The sequence below is a fragment of the Corythoichthys intestinalis genome, chromosome 4, assembly GCF_030265065.1.
Source record: "Corythoichthys intestinalis isolate RoL2023-P3 chromosome 4, ASM3026506v1, whole genome shotgun sequence".
Classification (NCBI taxonomy): domain Eukaryota; kingdom Metazoa; phylum Chordata; class Actinopteri; order Syngnathiformes; family Syngnathidae; genus Corythoichthys; species Corythoichthys intestinalis.
The window spans coordinates 29848300-29870035 of NC_080398.1; the positions used below are offsets into that span (position 1 = coordinate 29848300).

General features: G+C 40.6%; 1 protein-coding gene across 4 annotated transcripts; it reads right to left on the reverse strand.

Annotated features, from left to right (window-relative positions):
- Nucleotides 1-208: 208 nt before the first annotated feature.
- kcnj14 (potassium inwardly rectifying channel subfamily J member 14) lies at nucleotides 209-21331 on the reverse strand. Of its 4 annotated transcripts, XM_057833268.1 has the most exons (8): nucleotides 21307-21331; nucleotides 21075-21171; nucleotides 20370-20719; nucleotides 20179-20285; nucleotides 20059-20087; nucleotides 16760-18242; nucleotides 9288-9605; nucleotides 209-3075 (listed from the first exon to the last, which is right to left on the reverse strand). In XM_057833268.1, exons 6-8 carry the CDS (start codon nucleotides 17765-17767, stop codon nucleotides 2872-2874), a joined length of 1530 nt encoding a protein of 509 aa, XP_057689251.1. In that variant the 5' UTR covers nucleotides 17768-18242; nucleotides 20059-20087; nucleotides 20179-20285; nucleotides 20370-20719; nucleotides 21075-21171; nucleotides 21307-21331; the 3' UTR covers nucleotides 209-2871. The 4 variants fall into 4 exon arrangements, with proteins under 4 accessions (XP_057689251.1, XP_057689250.1, XP_057689253.1 ...); XM_057833267.1 differs by lacking the exon at nucleotides 21307-21331 and having other exon boundaries at nucleotides 21075-21221; XM_057833270.1 differs by lacking the exon at nucleotides 21307-21331 and having other exon boundaries at nucleotides 19714-20087; nucleotides 21075-21221.
- Between the last annotated feature and the right edge of the window lie 405 nt (nucleotides 21332-21736).

The window sequence follows — 21736 nt, forward strand, 5'->3', positions numbered from 1 at the left end:
AAAGTACTGCAAGTCTGAACTGGAGTTGGATTCATTTTCTGTACTAGCTCTATGATCAACCTGAATAAACAAATTAAAGAATTTATTTTTCAAAGCAAGTTTTAGGTATCCAATTGATTATAATATATCTCTATATATCTCTGTCTATAAAATGACTTCATTGTTTATGCCATAATTCAGTGGTCTCCAAACTATTCCACATAGGGCTGCGGCGGACACAGGATTTCATTCTATTTCATTCTAACAAAACAAGACAACACCTCTGCACCGATCTGGTGTCTTACAAGTGGAATCAGTTGATTGCAGTCAGGTGCTGCTTGTTTTAGCAGAAACGTCATTGGTTAAACTGTCGGTACTCGATCGGTTGAAACAAAACCCAGGCCCCACAGCGGCCATTGAGGACCGGTTTGGAGACCCCTGCCATACAAATAATCAATTTCAATGAAAATACAATAAACATTTCAAGACAAATCCTGTATACATAACCTTCATTGGAAAGTATTAACCAGACAACAAAACGATATATAAATGATTAAAAATATAATGTATATCATATCAGTTTAACTACCTAAACTTTAAAGTAAAACTATTCATTTTATTAATATTTTGTTATATTTCTTCTGAATTAATATTGCTATGCTGCGTGTGCATACATTGTTTTACGGCTAAAATATTTTTTCTTAAGAGTGGGATAGTAGGACGAGCATACTGTAACTTGACACGATTGCAAACGGGTACATCGATTAGCTGGCACTAACCCTTTAATTGTCATTTATTTCATTTAAAATGTAGCTACCTGGTGGATAACAATTGCCAGTATACCGAGCAAGTAACCCTCTTCATCCCAATTTACTTGCCCTGCGCTTGTCTGGGGAACTTCCTCCAGCTTACTTCCTTCTTCTTTTCTCTCTCCCTGCACCGGCTGCACGTCAGAGCGGCTGCCGCTCCCTCTCACCATTGCCGGGAGCTGGGCTGTTGTTATCCGACGTGGCCGTTGCAGCCAGACTGCTGCTTGCGAAAATATTTGTCGACTTATGACATTTTAATGCTTCACTCTCCAGTTTAATTTTTTTCTCCCTAACCTTCTCCGCGCCATCCTGCTCTTTTCTGTTTTTTGCCACCACCATCCATATTGTGCATTAACGCTCGTCGCTATTTTGCTTCCACAAGGAAGGAACCAATGAAGGCTACTCTGTGCTTTCTTCGTTCCTAGTCTATCAGATTGGCAGTCAACAGCCAGGCGCATTGCTGCCACCTGTCGGATTGGATGTGAACTGTAGATAATCAGAGGATAGAGGGGATAAAAACAGTGATGTATAATGAATGGCGGCCGCCGGCCGTCCACGGCACCGGCCGTTCTGTGATCCTCCAGAACCCACAGATTACCAGTCCGCCCCTGGTTGACGCGCCGTTGACGTTTCTGGGTTATATACGGTCCTACCGTGTTGGTCCTCATTATCGTAGAGAAGACGGACTAAATATAATCTACACAAAGAAACTGTAACCCGATCGACTCAAAGCCTCGAAAAGTAAGGGATACATTACATCAGAAACTCGTTGGACGAGCACCCCGTACTGAAACTGTTCAATACAAATACATGTACCGTTACACCCTTACTAGTTATGGTATTTGGTAATACTTTATTTGAGAGTGGCGCCATAAGACTGTCATAAGACCCATCATATTTATGACATGACACTGCCATGAGCATTATTGAATGCTCATGACAGATTTTGTGTCATCTGGCAAATTATCTCACTTTTGAATGGATGCAATGATCCAAGCTGAACATAAATTGAGTTAGTGACATAATTCATTATGTCATTAATGCCCATCTGCTGTCAAAGAAAGTGTTACCTATTAACCCAAATAAATGAACAAATAAACTGCACCGAACTATAAGCCGCAGGATTTCAAAATGAGGGAAAAAAGTAGTGGCCTATAGTCCGAAAATTAGGGTAAATTAAAAAAAAAATAATGCGTGAGATGGGACTTTAGCGATGGCGATATTCAAACGATATATCGTGCAGGCCTACTATTAATAGTAAATATTCTTATTTTCTTTACTGTACCTGTATTTTTTAGATTAAAAAAGTATTTTCTCAAATTTTTTTGTATTTTAATAAGAAAACAACGTTTAACATTGAATTTTTTCAAATATTTGTAAAACTAAATAATGTCTTTTTGTTTATCGTTTATACTTTCACAGGCCACATGGACCTGCAATGAATTTAAAACCTGTGAATTAAAGCGTTTAAAAAAAATTTTTTTTAAAAACAATTAAATGTATTTTTAATAAGTTTAAATGTGATTAATGCCACCACAAAAAATACTAGTTTCCATATAATCGATTTTCCAATTTCACCACGATGCCTAGAACACATTTCCTGCGATAAACAGGGGTTCACTTGATAACAAAAGAATGAAAAACGTCACAATAACACCATATTCCTTCACAACATAGTTTTAAAAAATTCAACGGTAGACAATTACATGGAAAAAACTCGAAACCGCTGCACGTTTATCTCGTTTTCTCCACATAATCAATAGCTAATCCCCACAAACAAAAAATTATACTATCCATACTTACCATAAGAAAATAACAATGATAAATCAGCATAATACTGCAATACATTCCTGAAGTGTACCTGTGAGAATACCCTACCTTTCACTGCATAAAAATTCATCTCAAAGTCCTTAAGTGAAGTGCAGTTGCACGTTACAGCCACCGCGGAGTGCTGTTGCTGTGCTGCGGTGCGAATGGGCCAGTTTGGAAGTTAGCAGACTCAAGTTTTCAAGGATTTTCAAAGATTGCCAGGACCAATCACACAACAAGTTTAATAGAGAGTCAAACTTGTCTCTCTTTTTCCTCAGTTGAAGTGGAGGTGGCCTGATAGTTTCCTATTCTCTGTGTCCGGTTCCTCATCAGGAGAAATGAGCTTCAGAGCCACTTCGTTCTCATAGCAAAGAGATGAGCGTGAACTCTTCATGTACTTGAGCGCAGTAAACTCTTTAGCGCTACACAACGGTGTGTTTGGGATTTCGTAGGTTCTGTGGAAGAATGAATAATCCACCTGAAAAAAAGAACAATGTGGCTTAATCCTCCTGTTTGGGGTGGCCATTTCCATACGGTCAAAATGGAGGACACATTAAAAAAAACATATACAGTGGGGCAAATAAGTATTTAGTCAACCACTAATTGTGCAAGTTCTCCCACTTGAAAATATTAGAGAGGCCTGTAATTGTCAACATGGGTAAACCTCAACCATGAGAGACAGAATGTGGGGAAAAAAAACAGAAAATCACATTGTTTAATTTTTAAAGAATTTATTTGCAAATCAAGGTGGAAAATAAGTATTTGGTCAATACCAAAAGTTCATCTCAATACTTTGTTATGTACCCTTTGTTGGCAATAACGGAGGCCAAACGTTTTCTGTAACTCTTCACATGCTTTTCACACATTGTTGCTGGTATTTTGGCCATTCCTCCACGCAGATCGCCTCTAGAGCAGTGATGTTTTGGGGCTGTGGTTGGGCTACATGGACTTTCAACTCCCTCCACAGATTTTCTTAATGGGGTTGAGATCTGGAGACTGGCTAGGCCACTCCAGGACCTTGAAATGCTTCTTACGAAGCCACTCTTTTGTCGCCCTGGCTGTGTGTTTGGGATCATTGTCATGCTGAAAGACCCAGCCACGTCTCATCTTCAATGCCCTTGCTGATGGAAGGAGATTTTCACTCAAAATCTCTCGATACATGGCCCCATTCATTCTTTCCTTTACACAGATCAGTCGTCCTGGTCCGTTTGCAGGAAAGCAGCCCCAAAGCATGATGTTTCCACCCCCATGTTTCACAGTGGGTATGGTGTTCTTCGGATGCTATTCAGTATTCTTTTTCCTCCAAACACGAGAACCTGTGTTTCTACCAAAAAGCTCTATTTTGGTTTCATCTGACCATAACACACTCTCCCAGTCCTCTTCTGGATCATCCAAATGCTCTCTAGCGAACTGCAGACGGGCCTGGACGTGTACTTTCGTCAGCAGGGGGACATGTCTGGCAGTGCAGGAATAGAGTCCCTGGCGGCACATTGTGTTACTGATAGTAGCCTTTGTTACTGTGGTCCCAGCTCTCTGTAGGTCATTCACAAGGTCCCCCATTGTGGTTCTGGGATTTTTGCTCACCGTTTTTGTTATCATTTTGACGCCACGGGGTGAGATCTTGCATGGAGCCCCAGATCGAGGGAGATTATCAGTGGTCTTGTATGTCTTCCATTTTCTAATCATTTCTCCCACAGTTGATTTCTTTACACCAAGCGTTTTACCTATTGCAGATTCAGTCTTCCCAGCCTGGTGCAGGTCTACAATTTTGTCTCTGGTGTCCTTCGACAGCTCTTTGGTCTTGGCCATAGTGGAGTTTGGAGTGTGACTGACTGAGCTTGTGGACAGGTGTGTTTTATACCGTTAATGAGTTAAAACAGGTAACGAGTGGAGCCTCATTAAACCTCGTTAGAAGAAGTTAGACCTCTTTGACAGCCAGAAATCTTGCTTGTTTGTAGGTGACCAAATACTTGTTTTCCGCTCTAATTTGGAAATAAATTATTTAAAAATCAAACAATCTGATTTTCTGTTTTTTTTTCCACATTCTGTCTCTCATGGTTGAGGTTTACCCATGTTGACAATTAAGGCCAATCTAATCTTTTCAAGTAGGAGAACTTGCACAATTGGTGGATGACTAAATACATATTTGCCCCACTGTACTAGTCTTTCTAAAAAAAAAATAGCATATTGTGATAGTTATTTTATGTAATGTACTGATAAACATTCATATATTTTACAGGCATTACACACAACTGAAGTAGTTCAAGCTTTTTATTGTTTTAATATTGATGATTCTGGGGAAAAAAAGTCAAGAAAAACCCAAAATCCCCATCCAAAAAAATTTGCATATTTCATCCGACCAATACAAAAAAAAGTGTTTTTTAATACGATAACAATCAACCTTCAATTAATTATATCAGCTATGCACTCAATACTTGGTCAGGAATCCTTTTGCAGAAATGGCTCCTTCAATGCGGCGTGGCATGGAGGCAATCAGCCTGTGGCACTGCTGAGTTGTTATGGAGGCCCAGGATGCTTCGATAGCGGCCTTAAGATCATCCACAGTGTTGGGTCTGGTGTCTCTCAACTTCCTTTTCACAATATCCCACAGATTCTCTATGGGGTTCAGGTCAGGAGAGTTGGCAGGCCAATTGAGCACAGTAATGCCATGGTCAGTAAACCATTTACCAGTGGTTTTGGCACTGTGAGCAGGTGCCAGATCGTGCTGAAAAATTAAATCTTCATCTCAATAAAGCTTTTCAGCAGATGGAAGCATGAAGTGCTCCAAAATCTCTTGATAGCTAGCTGCATTGACCCTGCCCTTGATAAAACACAGTAGACCAGTGCTTCTCAATTATTTTCTGTTACGCCCCCCCAAGGAAGACGTAAATGTTTCGCGCCCCCCCCCAACTCTCTGCCGCCACTGTAAATAGTATCATTCGTCTATATTACTATTATAAGTACGCCTCAGCCTAACATTGTGTCCTTTTTTTTTTCTATTAAAGAAAAAAAGTAACATAGATCAACTTATAATAAAGTATAACTTTTTTAACATTGTGTTGCTTGTAACAGAAAAGACTTAACGCGCATCAATTTGCCTGAAGTTAAAAAAATAAAAATAAAAAAAAAAGTCACATCCAAACTGTAAAAATACACTCAAGGTACATTTTTGACCATTTGATACTGAAAAATAAAATGTAATAAAATCAGTAAATAATAACAAATTCAAATTGATTAGAAACATTTACTCTTCAGGACAACATGCCAAAAAATTTGACCGAAAAAAAACCAAAACTGAATAGAGGCGGGGGGGAGTCTTTGGACAGAAGGAAAGTTTTTATTTTCGCTGATTCACCACAGTGCTCACTGGTTTACTGATATAACACTGACAAAGCGGGACGATTGTGAAAATTGGCAGTATTCGGCACATTTTCGCTGAAAAATAGTCAAGCGGCTTATCAATGAGATTGAGGTCTAATGTCTTTAAGTGGCGTCTTAACTGATTTGGCTTCTACGCTATAATCGTTTTTATACTCAGTAAACAGTGGTCTTTCCTCATTTTCCACTATATTAAAAGTCAAAGGCAAACGGCCCGAAAAAAGCGCATTCTCGGCGGCCGAGGGAGAACCGTAGGTGAGGGCGGTGGTCGTGACGATCCCAAGCCGAAAACGGCACTTCTCGGCCGGACACGTGAGAACCGAAGAAGACAGTGGGTCGCTGCGTGAGTCCAGCTCTGCATGAGTCTCTTCCGTGTGCTCTTGCTTACTTCAAAAATACTGCACGCACTTTGAAAATGAGAGCGCCACTGCCACCCACGGAGTGGATGTGCAAGTACACTTTATTCTAGTACGGCAAAAAAAAAAAAAAAAAAAAAAAGCATGTTCCCCGAGGTCACTCGCGCCCCCCCTGGCATTGCTCTGCGCCCCCCTGGGGGGGCGCGCCCCACCATTTGAGAAGTACTGCAGTAGACCAACACGAGCAGCTGACATGGCACCCCAGACCATGACTGACTGGTTATTTGACACTGGACTTCAGCCATTTTGGCATTTCCTTATCCCAAGTCTTCCTCCAAACTCTGGCACCTTGATTTCTGAATGAAATGCAAAATTTGCTTTCATCTGAAAAAAGTACTTTGGACCACTGAGCAACAGTCCAGTGCTGCTTCTCTGTAGCCAAGGTCAGGCGCTTCTGCCGCTGTTTCAGGTTCAAAAGTGGCTTGACCTGGGGAATGCGGCACCTGTAGCCCATTTCCAGCACACACCTGTGCAAGGTGGCTCTGGATGTTTCTACTCCAGACTCAGTCCACTGTTTCTGCAGGTCCCCCAAGGTCTGGAATCAGTCCTTCTCCACAATGTTTCTCAGGGTGCGGTCACCTCTTCTGGTTGTGCAGCGTTTCCTGCCACACTTTTTCCTTCCCACAGACTTCCCACTGAGGTGCCTTGATACAGCACTCTGGGAACAGCCTATTCGCTCAGAAATTTCTTTCTGTGTCTTAGCCTCTTGCTTGAGGGTGTCAATGATGACCTTCTGGACAGCAGTCAAGTCGGCAGTCTTGCCCATGATTGCGGTTTTGAGTAATGAACCAGGCTGGGAGTTTTTAAAAGCCTCAGGAATTTTTCGCAGGGGTTTGGAGTTATTTCGTTCATTCAGATGATTAGGTTAGTAGCTTCTTTAGAGTCCGTATTCATGATATGCTAATTTTTTGAGATAGGGATTTTTGTTTTTTCTGGACTTTTTTGCCAAAATCATCAATATTAAAACAATTAAAGGCTTGAAATACTTCAGTTGTGTGTAATGAATCGAAAATATATGAAAGTCTAATGTTTATCAGTACATTACAGAAAATATATATGAAAGTCTAATGTTTATCAGTACATTACAGAAAATAATTAACTTTATCACAATATGCTAATTTTTTTAGAAGGACCAGTACAATGTTGCTTTGCCTTTAAAAGTCTATGCTGAGTAATCATCACACACGAAATGTAACCTCTAGCATTAGCATAGCATTTGCATTAGCATTGGACTATGCGAACTAACGGCGAGCGTCCTCTTAAACTCTCGGACAGACTTTTTTTTTTGCGTACAGTTCGTGGCATCCAGGTGGGTATAATTATTTGAAAATACTGTACTGTTTTCTTGTCGAGTGTGTATGATCACCAAGTTGGCAATATGTGCTCATCTGTCAATGTTCATTTGAAATGGTTGGAAAACTATTTATTTATTTATTTATTTTTGGAGTATTTTTTTATTTATTTTACAGACGAAAATATTTTTAGTAAAAGTCGACTAAAACTTGAGGCAATTAGTCTTGAGTTTTCGTCAACAAAAACTAGACCAAGACAAATACATTTTAATATGACTAAAAAAGTGTTGTCAGCAACGCGTTAGTAACGCGTTACTGTAATCCGATTACTTTTTTCAGTATCGAGTAATGTAACGGGTTCATTTTTCTACACCAGTAATCTGATTAAAGTTAGTTTCCTTAGTGTCTCTGCGTTACTGTTTTTTCATTGCCTCATAACGTATGTAGAATGAAGAACATTGTAGTCATGTACGAAGAGCATTTTGAATAGAAAATGCTAAAATAAAAGGTTCCCGGTACGTGTTTCCATGACAACCTCTCAGCTATTTCCTGTTTTGGTCTCGCGTCACGTGTTGTGGGACTGAGGCGGGTGGGCATTTGCGCCAAGTGTTGAGACGTTGCGAGGGAATATTGATCTGTGGATATCCGTGAATGAAGGTGAGTACTTTTCCTTCATTCTGGAGCGTATCAGCAAAAGGCTGGACCCCCTACATGTGCGGCCGTTTCGTAGCTTTGCTGTAGCAACGACGGGCAGTCATCGCTCCAAGTTGGCAAGCTTTGTTTACATCATATGCGTGTTCAACATTTATGCCGTGAGGTGATGTGTTCGTTTAGCATCTGTGGGATGTGTTGTAAGTCCGACTGAGTGTAAAGTGCTTAGTTGCCGCCACGTTTTGTGGCCAAATTGACCGCGTGTGTGTTGAGTGGAGTACTTCCGGGTTGTTAATGTGCACGGCTGCACGTTGATCCGCGCCCGCCACCACCTTTGTGTTTATTGTACTGTACAACCCACGTGTGTGTTGTTGATTATTATGCCGTCAGTTTGCATTGTTTTACATTGGCACTGATATGCTGTTAACCATAACCCGAAATTCAGAAGTTTTGACATGAGGCTTGATCTTAGAGTTAGTGGGATTTAATTGGTCCGTGGAGTTGATTTCAACAAATTCCAAGCACTTTGTCAGATATTTGTTAGTTAGCTAAGCTAGCGCGAAATTCTGATATTCCCCTTTAAATTCAATCATCACAAGTCAATTACATGTGATGACATTTTTCTGTTGTCATTCTTATGTTGAGGCGGCAAAGGGAGAAAAATGGTTAAAAAGTAACTGATAGATTACTTTTTAAGTAACTTAGTTACTTTGATAATGAAGTAATCAATAAAGTAACTAGATTATTTTTTTGAGGCGTAATCAGTAATCGGCAATTAAATTACTTTTTCAAGTAATCTGTGACAACACTGCTAAAAAATGACTAAGACTAATAAGTATTGTCCAAAAGACTAAGACGACAATTAAAAGGGCAGCCATAAAAAACCCTGTTCACTGTTTTTGAATTCTTTCATGTTTCCAATCTACTTGACCCATAAGTCTTTGGCTGCTTACCTCATAGCCGTCCTTCTTCTCAAAGAGCACAGGTTCAAATCGATAACCCCACTGGATTTCCGAAGCCAGGTAGGAGCTTCGGCATTGCGTGGTCATGGCGGTAGCCTCCACCATGCCCTCCAGTATCACCACCACTTCCATTTCGGTGTCGCTTTCCAAAGTCTTGCGGTCCATCTCGAAGAACGGCGACTCGTCATTGATCTCGTGGACGATAGTGACAGGCGAAACCAAGAAAATCCGGTCCGTGCCGGTGTCGAATCCAACGTTGATATCCAAGTTGTCTAGCGGAAGGAACTCTCCTTCTCGTGTCACTCTTGACTGTTCTCCAGATGATATGCAAGGAAATAAAAATAGGTAAATAGATGTTTTAGTAGGCTTTTTGGAGACATTTAAAACCGCTTCAATTCGATTTGCAATAATCAAACACTGCAAAGTCTTATCACTGATCCCACTAGCTTGCTATGAAATCATATCCACTCACAGTATTTACAATTGTATTTCTTTGATCCTCAAAAACCTAATCCCATCTGCCCTTTTCTCTTTGCCTCGCTCTTCTGAGTAATCACATTTGGCTCCTTCACAGATTTTAGCCCGTGGATAAATTCGGAAGCATTTACACTCGCACGCAACGTTTTCACGTTGAGTTAGCGCTGGCTTAAAATATGGGGTCAGTTTCAATATCGGGATGACGATTCTGATACATCTCAGAGAAAAATGTGATGATAAATGACAATGGGGAAGGAGCGGTGGCCAAGTTAATCCATGGTAAATCTTCCTAAACCCAGAGGGAGAATAAAACAAGCAGTCATTAACTCTAGACCGCAGAATCAGGCCAGATGGTCACAGCACTGGGTTTATATCTTTGATCGCTACTGCACAAAAAAGCCCATTAATTTCCAATGTCACACTAAACCTAACACGATGGCATTGCTCATTAACCGGCATTGATGGCAATGGGCGTCCATTCCATTTTCATTGGGCGGGCCGGCAGACAACGCCCCGGGTCAAATTGTATTGGACGTCTATCGCCGTCAATGGCAGGGACATATGAGCAGGCAATGCCAGTCACCCTAGTTGAAATTGATTTGATGTCTTTCCTGTTAATGGCAATGAATTAGTTCATTTTGACAGTAACTGTAATATTTGTAATCAGTAATTAAATTACTTTTTCAAGAAATCCGTGACAACACTGGCGTGAGCATAGCGTTCGCATTAGCATTAGCATTTAGCGCGGTGACTCGGAGACTGTCTTCTTAAACTCTTGGAAAACTTTTTGAACACAGTTCATGGCATCCAGGTGAGTTTAATTAATTGCAAATAATGTGCCATTTTGCTGCTGAGTGGATATTATGATTATGAAGATGTTGATGTCCTCTACAACTACTGTATGTGCTCTTCTGTCAATGTTCAGTTGAAATTGTTGGAAACCTTTTATTTGTTTATTTTTTCATGGACTAAAACATTTTAAGTTTATAGATGAAAACATTTTGAGAATTGTCGACTAAAACTAGAAGAAATGTGAGTTTTCGTGGACTAAAACTAGACGAAGACGAACACATTTTGAATCAACCAAAATATGACCAAGTATTTTCATCCAAAAGACAAAAATTACAAGGGCTGCCAAAAACAGCACTGCCCCTAACCAACAGGAAATCACAAAGAATTGCCCCAAAAATCAAAAGGTGAACTGAAATCGGCAGTGAAGGTAATAGTATCTTTACTATTATGCTACATAAATGCTATACTATCTAGTATAGCATTTATGTAATAATTAAAAAAAATATATATATATATATATATATATTTGATATTATGAACAGTTGGACTTGAAATGATTACAATTTACAGCGCCAAGACAACGGGCAGATAAGGGCAGAATAGATACAGGACGCCTTCGGACCACGGAAGCCCAACGCGCGTGTCATGTAGCTGACTGAGCAAGACTGACGCTTACAACATGGTGATAGGCAAGACATCTATAAGCCGACATCTGCACCACCAAATCCTGCAATTAGCTGTTCTGGACAGTCCAGAACAAATGGCTGGACATCTTGTCTTGCCACAAGAAACATCTTATACGGAGGAACCCGCGACCGAGAAGTGAACACTCAGCACTTACATGGTGCTGAGGATGGCAAAATCCTTAACTCTTGTTGCCATGACAACAGTCACGCCTGAATTCTCCTGTCCAATGGACAATAATCCTAAACAGTGTTCAAACGCACCCTTCTTCCGGACCACAGCCCGCCTCACCAGAGCTTTTAAAAGACTGAATGTTTAACTAATCATTGTCATTTTTCCCGGGAATCTTTTGTTGACTTGTGATATGGTAACTCTGGATCCAGTTTGCCTCCTCGCATGGGTTTCTCTGTTGTATCGGTATCTCTGTGTTGTATCGATCATGAACGATTCGTTTTTTTTGAACGCATTGTTTGGGGCTAACGAGACTGAACTAATCACCTTCTGCACTGATTAGTTCTTGGAAACTTGGGCATGCTTGCTGCGTGGGAGGGCGTTGAGCAAGCGGCAGAGTCTTGATATCGCGAACGACCAATCAGACGCCAGCCTCATCGCGGGCAGGGGAGGGAGCGGAAACAGAATCAGAGCATCTGTCACTCACTTTCACGTGTGGCCAATAAGCAGCCAGCGTGCAGGCAGGGGGCAAGACTGAGCTATGTCACTTCCCGTGACCGAGATTGCTGCTAACTTGACTTTCCAGTCACGAGGTGAACGAATCGAAAAATGAAAGGAAATGACTTAGTGACATATTTTTTAATGTGGAGCCTATCATATGCTGCTCAAACAGACAAAAACACCACACAAACCTTGCGAGCATGGTTCAGTGTACTACTTTTCTCAACACACCCGGGACTACATATGACGACATACTATTAAATTTACAGTAGTTTAAAACACTTTCGCGGGTAGCTACGAGGCAAGCATAAGCTGAGCTGCGGTCGCGTGACGGCAGTGCAGGGGAGAGAACTGTCACTGATTGGAGGCTTCATGGCAGCGATATTTACCTCATACGTGCACAGGAAAATTAAAATTTAGTATGATCATTATTCGAGTTTGCACTGAAACAGTATATACAGTAGAGGTGGGAATCTTTGGGCACCTAACGATGTTAAAAATCTCGGAGTGATATTCGATTGCAGGCTCAACTTTGAAAAACAGATTAGTTCTGTTGTAAGAGCAAGTTTTTTCCAGCTCCGTCTCTTTGCCAAAGTGAAGCCTCTTCTAACTCGCCACGACCTTGAAAAAGCAATTCACGCTTTTATAAGCTCAAGGCTGGATTACTGCAACGCACTTTATGTTGGTCTTCCCAAGTCCTCAGTTTCTCGTCTCCAACTTTATTATTTTAACAGATACACCTAGACGTGAACATATTACCCCCGTGCTGTCATCGCTCCACTGGCTTCCAGTCCATTTTAGAATTGATTTTAAACTTTAACCGTTTGTTTTTAATTCTATTAATGGCCAGGCTCCTTCTTACTTATCGGAAATTTTGACCATCCGTAACTCTGGCAGGACTCTTCGCTCTACCGGCCAACTTCATTTGCACGTTCCGAGGTCCAAACTCAAACAGTGGGGAGACTGATCTTTTGCGGTTGCTGCGCCCAGGTTATGGAATAATCTTCCCCCTAAAATCCGCACCACTACAAATTTGGGCCTTTTTAAATCTCGTTTAAAGACACACCTTTTCAGACTCGCCTTTCCCCAAGACTAGTTTAACCTGGTTTTATTTCTTTAGGGTTTTTAATGTTTTCAGATTTTATCTGTTAAATTTGTTTTATTTGCTGACCTTTATCGTGATGCGTTGTTTAGTTTCTTTTTTTCTTCCTAATGTCATTGTATAATACTTTCCTGCCTTTTATTTACTATGTGCCATGTTTGTCTTTGTTGTAAAGCACTTTGGGGACTGTTGAGTTAATTATCGAGGGTTGATTGAATATTTGCTTGATTGATTGAATATTTGCCTGTGCTCATATATACCTAATACATACATAATACATATTGCCATATTTTTTCTTATTGATATAACCAGTAAATGATTATTGCTTGCTATACTAGGTTGTAGTATAATGTTTAAGTGTTATAAAGTGTTTAAGAGGGTCGGGGTGACAACTGCCTTGCTTCATGGCCGCAACATTGCGTAACTAGACCTTCTGGGACGTCTTCAGCATCTTACGTCTAGACTTTCGAGGACATCTTCCATTCGAGGACATCTTCCATGGCCGCAGCGTAGCATAACTGAAGTGTCTGGGTCATTCTGACCACTTTATCTAAGTGTCTTTGCTTACACACGTGTATTTAGTTAATTCCGCCTACATGCTCACACATAGCCAATCAAAATCACATGGGTGTCTCCAGCTTGCTTTCCCCCTCCCTTTAGGGCGGCACCTTTCTGTGTTAGGACAAGCCCCTAATAAAAGAAAGAGCAAGGAGTCAATTTTGGTGACTAAACAGCGTAATCCAGCATTTCACTGTTTAGTCCCTCCTTGCTCTCCTTGGCCAAGAAAACTGAGTGTCTTCTCTCCTTATTTTTGGGTAATTTTACAAATGTCTACCTAAGAATCTATTTTTGAACTTGACAGGGACCTTTCGGGTTTTGTAAAGGGCTATATAAATAAATTTGATTTGATTTTGATTTTTTGATTTGATTCGATTACGATTCAGAGGCTACGATTCGATTATAAATGGATTATTGATGACAAAAAATATAGATGATTAAACGACTATTTCAGTATCAAGTTAACAGTTAAAACAATAAATAATATACTCAAATCCCCATCCTGTATCAGCAGCTTTAAACTACAGCCAATTAATTTAATGTTGTGAATCAACCGCTAAAGTTGTTAAAATTGCCCCCGTTATTCCATAATTTCCATTTTGTCTACTTTAGACATGTGAAAGTTTTAAAACTATTTTAAAGATAGATTTAAGTCAATATTTTACCGATTTAGGAGTATTTTAGATAAAAAGTTAATTAGGTTCGCTTGGAAGGTTTGCTGCAACAGCCTTGCAGGGAAGTCTACTGCTTCAAGATGGCGGCCGTTTACTAACGCCCGCATCTAGCTTTCTGTACATGTGCTGCTAACGCCACCGAGTCTATTTTGTATCTAGTCCTATATAAATATGATATCTACCGTACCATTATGTTGACGTACTTTTTAGCAGCTGTCGGCAGCAGTCAGGTATGTTGCTGTTTTTTTATCTCGCGGCATGAGTTGAGCCTTGGCTTTACCCGAGGGGCCGGGTAATGACAAGCATGATGTTTAGCTACTCTCGCTCCGTTCCTCATTGCGTCCTGAAGACCGCGCGGCGCGCTGAGTGTGTTTTACTTCCGCTTTACTTGACATATTTCAATAATCGGAATTTGGATGTTTGTGAATCGTTCTCGAATCTTCCACGCCCGAATCGCGAATAATCTAAGAATCGGAAATTTCGCACACCTCAAATATACAGTACGTCATTTTTTTCCAAGTGTTTTTTTTTTTTTTTTTCGTGTCAGAGCGTGTCGGGTGTTGGTTGGTTTGACAAATTAATGTCCATCCGCCCTAAAACAACGCACGCCGGCACGGAAGATGTAGCAATATGTCTACATTTTTCTTAACAGACTAATGAGAGTGGAAAGGCGACATTGTAAAGAGCAAACTGTAGCGGATGATGTTGTTGAGCCTTGTAGCTCGCTGAGTAGACGTGCTGCAATTATTAAACAATTATTTGTCGTCAGCATTTGACGATCTGAGATGAGGGGAAGACGGAGGAGCTCGCTGGATTATTTATTTATTAATACCAGTGCAAAAATGATATTTTAATACAATCATCTTAATAATAATTTGCAATGAAACTGTTTTGTATCAAAATGTAGTATTGTTTTTATTTCAGAGCAATACATTTGACAACCGGCTATTTATGTTTTAGTTTTAACGATAGTTACCAAAAATAATAGTGAGGAGCATAAAAACAAAAACACAACAGAACGTGAGGTAAATATAATGTGTAGGTCGTTCCATATTTAGAAATTAAACTTTCAATTTCTCTTTTTATTTGCGTGACAGCAAGCGTGTCACGTAGTATGGTAGCGGCAATATTGTATATGTGATCAATATCATGCTAGAGAAAGTCTGTGCGCCCCCGAGCCCAAATCCACAAAAGGAAAATGTTTAACAGTGTCCTAAATCAAAATGCAACCACGAGCTATGACTTTGATCCCATAGAAATAGGACAGACGACGCTGAAGTTCTCCCTCAACGGAGGGGTAGAGACGAGGCTGTGAAAACAGAATGACATAGTCTGTCACTCACTTCTGAATCTACGACGAGCGGCCAATGAGGAGCCTTTGTGCAAGAGGGGGAGGGATCAAGCAATGTCACTTCCCGTTCAGTTATATTGCTAAGCGGTCTTTGAAGATTCGTTCGGCAACGTCACTTCCCGTTCACTAACCAAACGATTCATTTGAGTGGGTGGGGGTGGAGGGATGAGGTAGGCGAACGATTCGGTGAACGATTTGTTTGAACGAGTCTTTTTACTGAACGAACTGGAATGGATTTGTTTCCTCAAGTAAACGACAAATCCCGTCACTACTGTGTTGTATGATTGCTGCCGACTTGGAATAAATTGTCAACTTGTCATTCAAAACGTTTTTCCACCTTTTAAAATGGAGTCAGCCCAAGGGGTTGAAACTAAGGTGAACGTGTGGAGTTTGGCCTTTCGGCCGGGTTGTTGGTTTTCCGCCGGTCCCAGTCGTTGGAATTGCGCTAACGCGTTTCGGCTGGCGTGATTCCGGCCATTTGGCTAAAAGGTCAGATTGCTTTAACAGTAAGTGACACAGAAATATCTCAAAATTTAACAGAAAGCTATCCAGAAATGCACCAAAATCAACATGACTCGGAATAAATATGAGGACTATGTCATATATTGGACTGGAACTTTTTCTGTCACCTTTCTAATAATAATAATAATAATATTTTTTATTTCTAGAGCGCTTTTCAAAACACACAAAGACGCTTCACAAGAGACATGGAATCACAGTACGATAAAAAGGTAATAAAAGGATAAAAAATTAAAAGCACAATAAAAGAAGTAAAAATATAACAGAGCTAAGGGTTATGGTGGGTAAGAAAGAGTAAACAGGTGTGTTTTCAGTCTAGATTTGAAAAGTGATAGGGTGGATATGCGAAGATCAGGGGGTAGGGAGTTCCAGAGCTGGGGGGCGCAATGACTAAAAGCTCTGGAACCAAAGGTGGAGAGGCGGACACGGGGGACGGAGAGGGGAAGACTAGTGGTAGAGTGAAGTGAACGGGTTGGATTGTTTAGACGGAGAAGATCGCAAAGGTAGCGAGGCATGGAGTATTTTGAAGGTGATGATGAGGATCTTGTAGTTGATTCTTTGTTTGACGGGAAGCCAGTGAAGTTGACGTAGGATGGGGGTGTTCACAATGCAGCCAAAGAGTCCTGACACTCACCTTTAACAGCTGCGCTCGGACATGCGCCTCTACCAGGTGACTCTTGCGCAGGTTTCCAACCCTCCACATCATGCAGAGTTTGCCGTCCCTGAGGGCCACCACGGCTGTTTCTGAGAAAACTAGAGTTTCGTTGCGTTTTTTGGGCTTGGAGATCTTTGCCATGACGGCCCCGATGATGAAGGCGTCAATAATGCAGCCCACGATGCACTGCAAAACGACCGCCACCACCGCCAGGGGACATTGTTCGGTCACGCTTCGGAATCCGTAACCGATGGACGTCTGCGTCTCCAAGGAGAGGAGAAAAGCTGCCATGAAGCTGTTCACTTGGAGGAAGCACGGCTCCTCCATCGCCGCGCCTCTGTCGCCGTCTCCTCCCGGCGCCGAGGTGTCGGCCACCGGGACGAGGCGAACGGAGAGGTCCCCGTGCGCGGAGGCAATGAGCCAGAAGGCAAATCCGAAGAGCAACCAGGAGAGAAGAAAGGAGAGAGTGAAAATGACCAACATCCAACGCCAACGGATGTCCACGCAGGTGGTGAAGAGGTCACTGAGGTACCGCTGGCCCCTCTCGCTCATGTTGACAAAGGTAACGTTGCAGCGTCCGTCCTTGCCCACAAAGCGCTTTCGGGGCTGGCGGCCTGCACGTTTGGTGCGCCAGCGTCCGGTGGTGGAGGGGGAAGAAAGGGAATCCCGGTCTGAGTCGGACCGGCCTTCCCCTCTTCCTCCTACACTACTTCCTCTTCCCCTCCTCGGGTCCGAGCACACCGTTCTCTCTCCGTTTTCTCCCCCAGCTGACTCTCCTGCGGCACTCTGCCTCCGTGCATCGCTGGGAATAGCCAGGACTAAGCCATTGACGGCGTGTGTCGGGGAGGGTCCGCTCGGGGTTCCAGTTGGACTTCCTCCCGTCTCTGCCGCACTCTGTGCCAGCCTCATGACCTCCTCCTCCTCTACTGGCCCATCCACCACAGCACTGAAGCGCCGTTTCACACGCGCTGCGCCCATTATGCACATTCAAGTCTCGTTTTTGTTGTTCTGTGTGAATCAGTCAAGTTCACAATGTAGTAACGCTGATATCAGAGTCCATACTGTCCAATGGTATTTCCTTTATAGGCATTGTTCAGTTTCATGTTGGGTCCTTGACAAAATGTTTCTGAGAACAGTCCTTTCATGGGGAGATCTCAAAGTTCTCCAACACTGTTTATAAATTGAAGCAAACTAAAAACAATGTTAGTTAGATTGATTTGCGAGAAAGGGAAAGACTAGATCGACCTTAACAGGATCACATGCAGGATTTGTTCAATTTGAAGAAATTAAGTATCTCAGGCACAAACACTTCAGTACTTCTGAACATATTGGGAGCAAGTGCAAATTGTGGAAAAGTACAAATACTAAGGGAGATATGATAAAATAACCTAACATGCAAATGGAAAAAACATGCCGTTTCTTACGATACAGTTCTTCGGTTTCACGAACTTCTTGGTTTTGGCTTGACAAAAGAAAAAACACAATACATAGAAGAGATGAAATACACAATTTGTGTTACTAAACTAAAGTCACTCAAGACGGACAACTGATTTTAGAAATCAAGTAGGTCACATTTCAACCATAGGCGATCCCCATTAATAAAAAGTCTGATAAACTTCGATTCTTAGACTTCAGTATCAGCTGACGGGACACGGGGCCGATCCGTCGGGGGCCTATTTTAAAAAAATTAAAATATTTTCAAAACAAAAGCAGCTAGCGACCTTAGACCAAAACAGGCACTTTCCTTAGGCATATATGAGTCTCCATGAGCATTGACATCAAAAATTTCAAAGTAGCTCCCAAATAAAATCCCGATTTTTAATTTTTATTTTTTTATACAAGTATAACAAAACTTAAAAGGCTTTAAATTTCTCAAATTTTACGTTAGATGCACAAAAATTACCAAATACAAAGATAATCACCTATATTTTCAGGATCATTAGCAATATTTAACATATCATATAGGTTTTTGCCCAAAATAGCAACTTATTATTATTTTCTTTCAGTTTTAAACAGCTAATAAATCCCTCAATGTTCCCATCAGAAACCTAATACTTGAGGAAAGCATGCAGAATCATGTTAATTTTACTCAAGAAAAGCAAGTTTTGCATTTTTCTATATAAAATCACAACTTATTTCGGTTGAATTCCCAATTGTGTAGGGATACAAAATCCAACATGGCTGCCGTCACAAAATAAAGAGCTTTTCAAGTTGAAAATAATTGTAAATAAATGCTCAAATCGCGGGATTTCTATAGATATGAACGTAAAACTGTCTAGATTAGATTATTAGTTAAAAGCAAAAAACACACAAAAAAACTGGTAGTTATAGTTATAGTTATAGTTATACGTAAAATTTTCAAGCAAAAGTTACGGTATTGTGTAATCCAACATGGCGGCCGTCACGAAACAAAGAGCTTTAAAAGTTGAAAATTCTTGCAAATATATGCTTAAATCGCTGAATTTTTATACATATGGACATAAAACAGTCTAGATCCTTGGTTAAAAGCAAAAAACGGGCAGTTATCGTTCATTTTCCGTAAATATTTCAAGCCAAAAATTGCAGAATTTCTATAGCTATGAACGTAAAACAGTCTAGATTATTGGTTAAAAGCAAAAAACGGGCAGTTATCATTCATTTTACGTAAATATTTCAAGCCTAAGTTGAGGTATTGTGTAAGCCAACATGGGGTCCGTCACGAAACAAAGAGCTTCTCAAGTTGAAAATTCTTTTAAATAAATACTTAAATTGTGGAATTTCTATAGATAAGGACGTAAAACAATCTAGATTTTTGGTTAAAAGCAAAAACGGGCAGTTATCGATCATTTTACGTAAATATTTCAAGCTAAAGTTACACAAACTTTATTTTATCCATTGATTTTTTTCACAACGTTTTAAAGTGCATGCATGGTGCTATTTAATTTAATAATTACCTTGAATCCTCGAACAAATCACTCTTGAGACACTCCTGCCTGCTTGTATGCAGTAAAACCTTCGTCCTATTTCCACCTAAATCCGGCGTTGGAACGCAGTGTGTGTTTGAGTTTTTCACAGTGAAAGCTAACTCAAAGTCCTGCCTGGGTCAGCCCCCTATGGGAAGGCATCTTGTCAACTGATGGTGGAGTCTATGATTGATTCTTCTTTTATCCTGGTATAACTTAACGTAACACTTTGTCTTTCAGGGTCTTCCACATTTGCCTATTTGTGAATTTAACTGTAGATAATCACATTATTCAAGAAATCATGTTCAACATGCATCTATATTTGACCAGACATACCTCATTTACAGCTGAGAAATCACCTAAGCCTGATCAGAAGAAGAAAATAACAGAGCGATCACTATGTGCTTGAAAAGAGTTAATTGGAAGCTTTGTGCAAAAGGCAAGTACACAGGTCACCTGAAGAAGTTGGTTTTCTTGGGTTCAAGTCAAGAAGCTGGGTAAGATTTCAGTTCATATTCCTACTCTCAACAAACTCCCAGAAGGCCACCTAGACATTAGAATTTCTGGCAAAAAGTGGGGACATTACAAGAATATGACACTTAAGATGCAAATACACTGACAATTAAAAATTCAGAGTTTGCATTTACCTTGTACTGTAATTTCAGGGTCATTCTACTATCAAATTTGGACAAAACCAAATACTTCAGAAGAAGCTACTGATATAATTGTGTATATAGAGGAGTACCCATGTGTTTTCTGTATGTTACTACAACAAATAAAAATGAGGAAAAAGATCCCTCCTGAAATGGGAGGTGACATATGGGTTCATCTTTGTTGGTGTGTTGGATTTCCCTTCTGATGCAAAAGAACAGAGTGCTTGTTTGGTTGCTTTGGGCAAAACGATCAAGAAAGAAAAAGTTGCTGAGTGTGCATTTCTTTCCTTTTCTGGCTTGCTCTTCCGTTTTCTCCTTTGCTTTTATCTAACACACTGCCAGACCTAAAAAGACATAGGGAACACAGAACGTGAAGTGTCAAATTGCAACCGATAAAACTACATTTTTGTACGGTATTTCACTCGTAGCTATGCCTCAGTGCAGTGTAAATCCAATATGGTCTTGAGTACTCGTATATGACATTCTACGAGATTTTCAGTGATTCCAGTATACTTCCTTTAAGCTGAAAGATACAGTATCTCCAATAAAACTTACATTCTAATGTACTTATGACTCACTGTTTGGATGAAACGTGCTTGTAAATTTCAGACTACTGGGATGGAAAACCACAATATACATTTCCCTTTCACTGCACAATGCTGTATTGTAAATGGTCATGGTAAAAACAGATGATCTTACCGTTCATGCAGTCCTTTGTTGTTTTCGGGAGGTTATTCCTTTTTACAGACAGTCCTAGCGCAGGAACATACCACAAAGGTCTGTTTTTGTCTTTGAGCTGGGAAGGGATATAAAAAATTAATGGTACATTGGTACCTCTACTTACAAATGTCTCTACATACAGAATTTTCAGGTTAAGACACACCTCAACGGGAAAATATTGCCTCTTGTTACGAAAGAAATTTCATGATACCTGGATGCCCACTCACAGCTCCCAGCGTTTACTGAATGTAACATAATTATAGATGCTCTGCCATTGGCTATTGCCTAGCATTCCTGGCATCCGATTGGTTAAAAGGGACCTATACTGTATGTGTAAGTGTGTATCCCAGCGTCGTTTTCATTTGCCCCTCCTTTTCTGACAGCTTTGCATGAGTGGATTAACTTTCTGTTCTTTACTCCATTATTTTGTATTTTACACTATGGACAAGTCTCATCTTTCGTCTTTTATAAAACATGAAAATGCATCAAACATGTTTTGATGCATTTTCATCATAAGCAGATTTTAAGGGGGGCCAGGGGGGTCTCCCCCCTGGTGGCCGAAAAGTGTCATTGCATGTAATTGACTTATATGTAAAGCAATAAAACTACAACAAAAATGAATGAAATGAACAAAATTTTTT

Bases quoted from the DNA above. Each gene is read 5' to 3' on its own strand.
- kcnj14 (XM_057833268.1), bottom strand. From the start codon at position 17,767: ATGTGCATAATGGGCGCAGCGCGTGTGAAACGGCGCTTCAGTGCTGTG. The intron at 9,606-16,759 runs GTGAGTGTCAGG...TCTGGAGAACAG, and splicing joins TCCGAGCGCAGCTGTTAAAG to TCAAGAGTGACACGAGAAGG. The intron at 3,076-9,287 runs GTAAGCAGCCAA...TCTTTTTTTCAG, and splicing joins AGAAGAAGGACGGCTATGAG to GTGGATTATTCATTCTTCCA.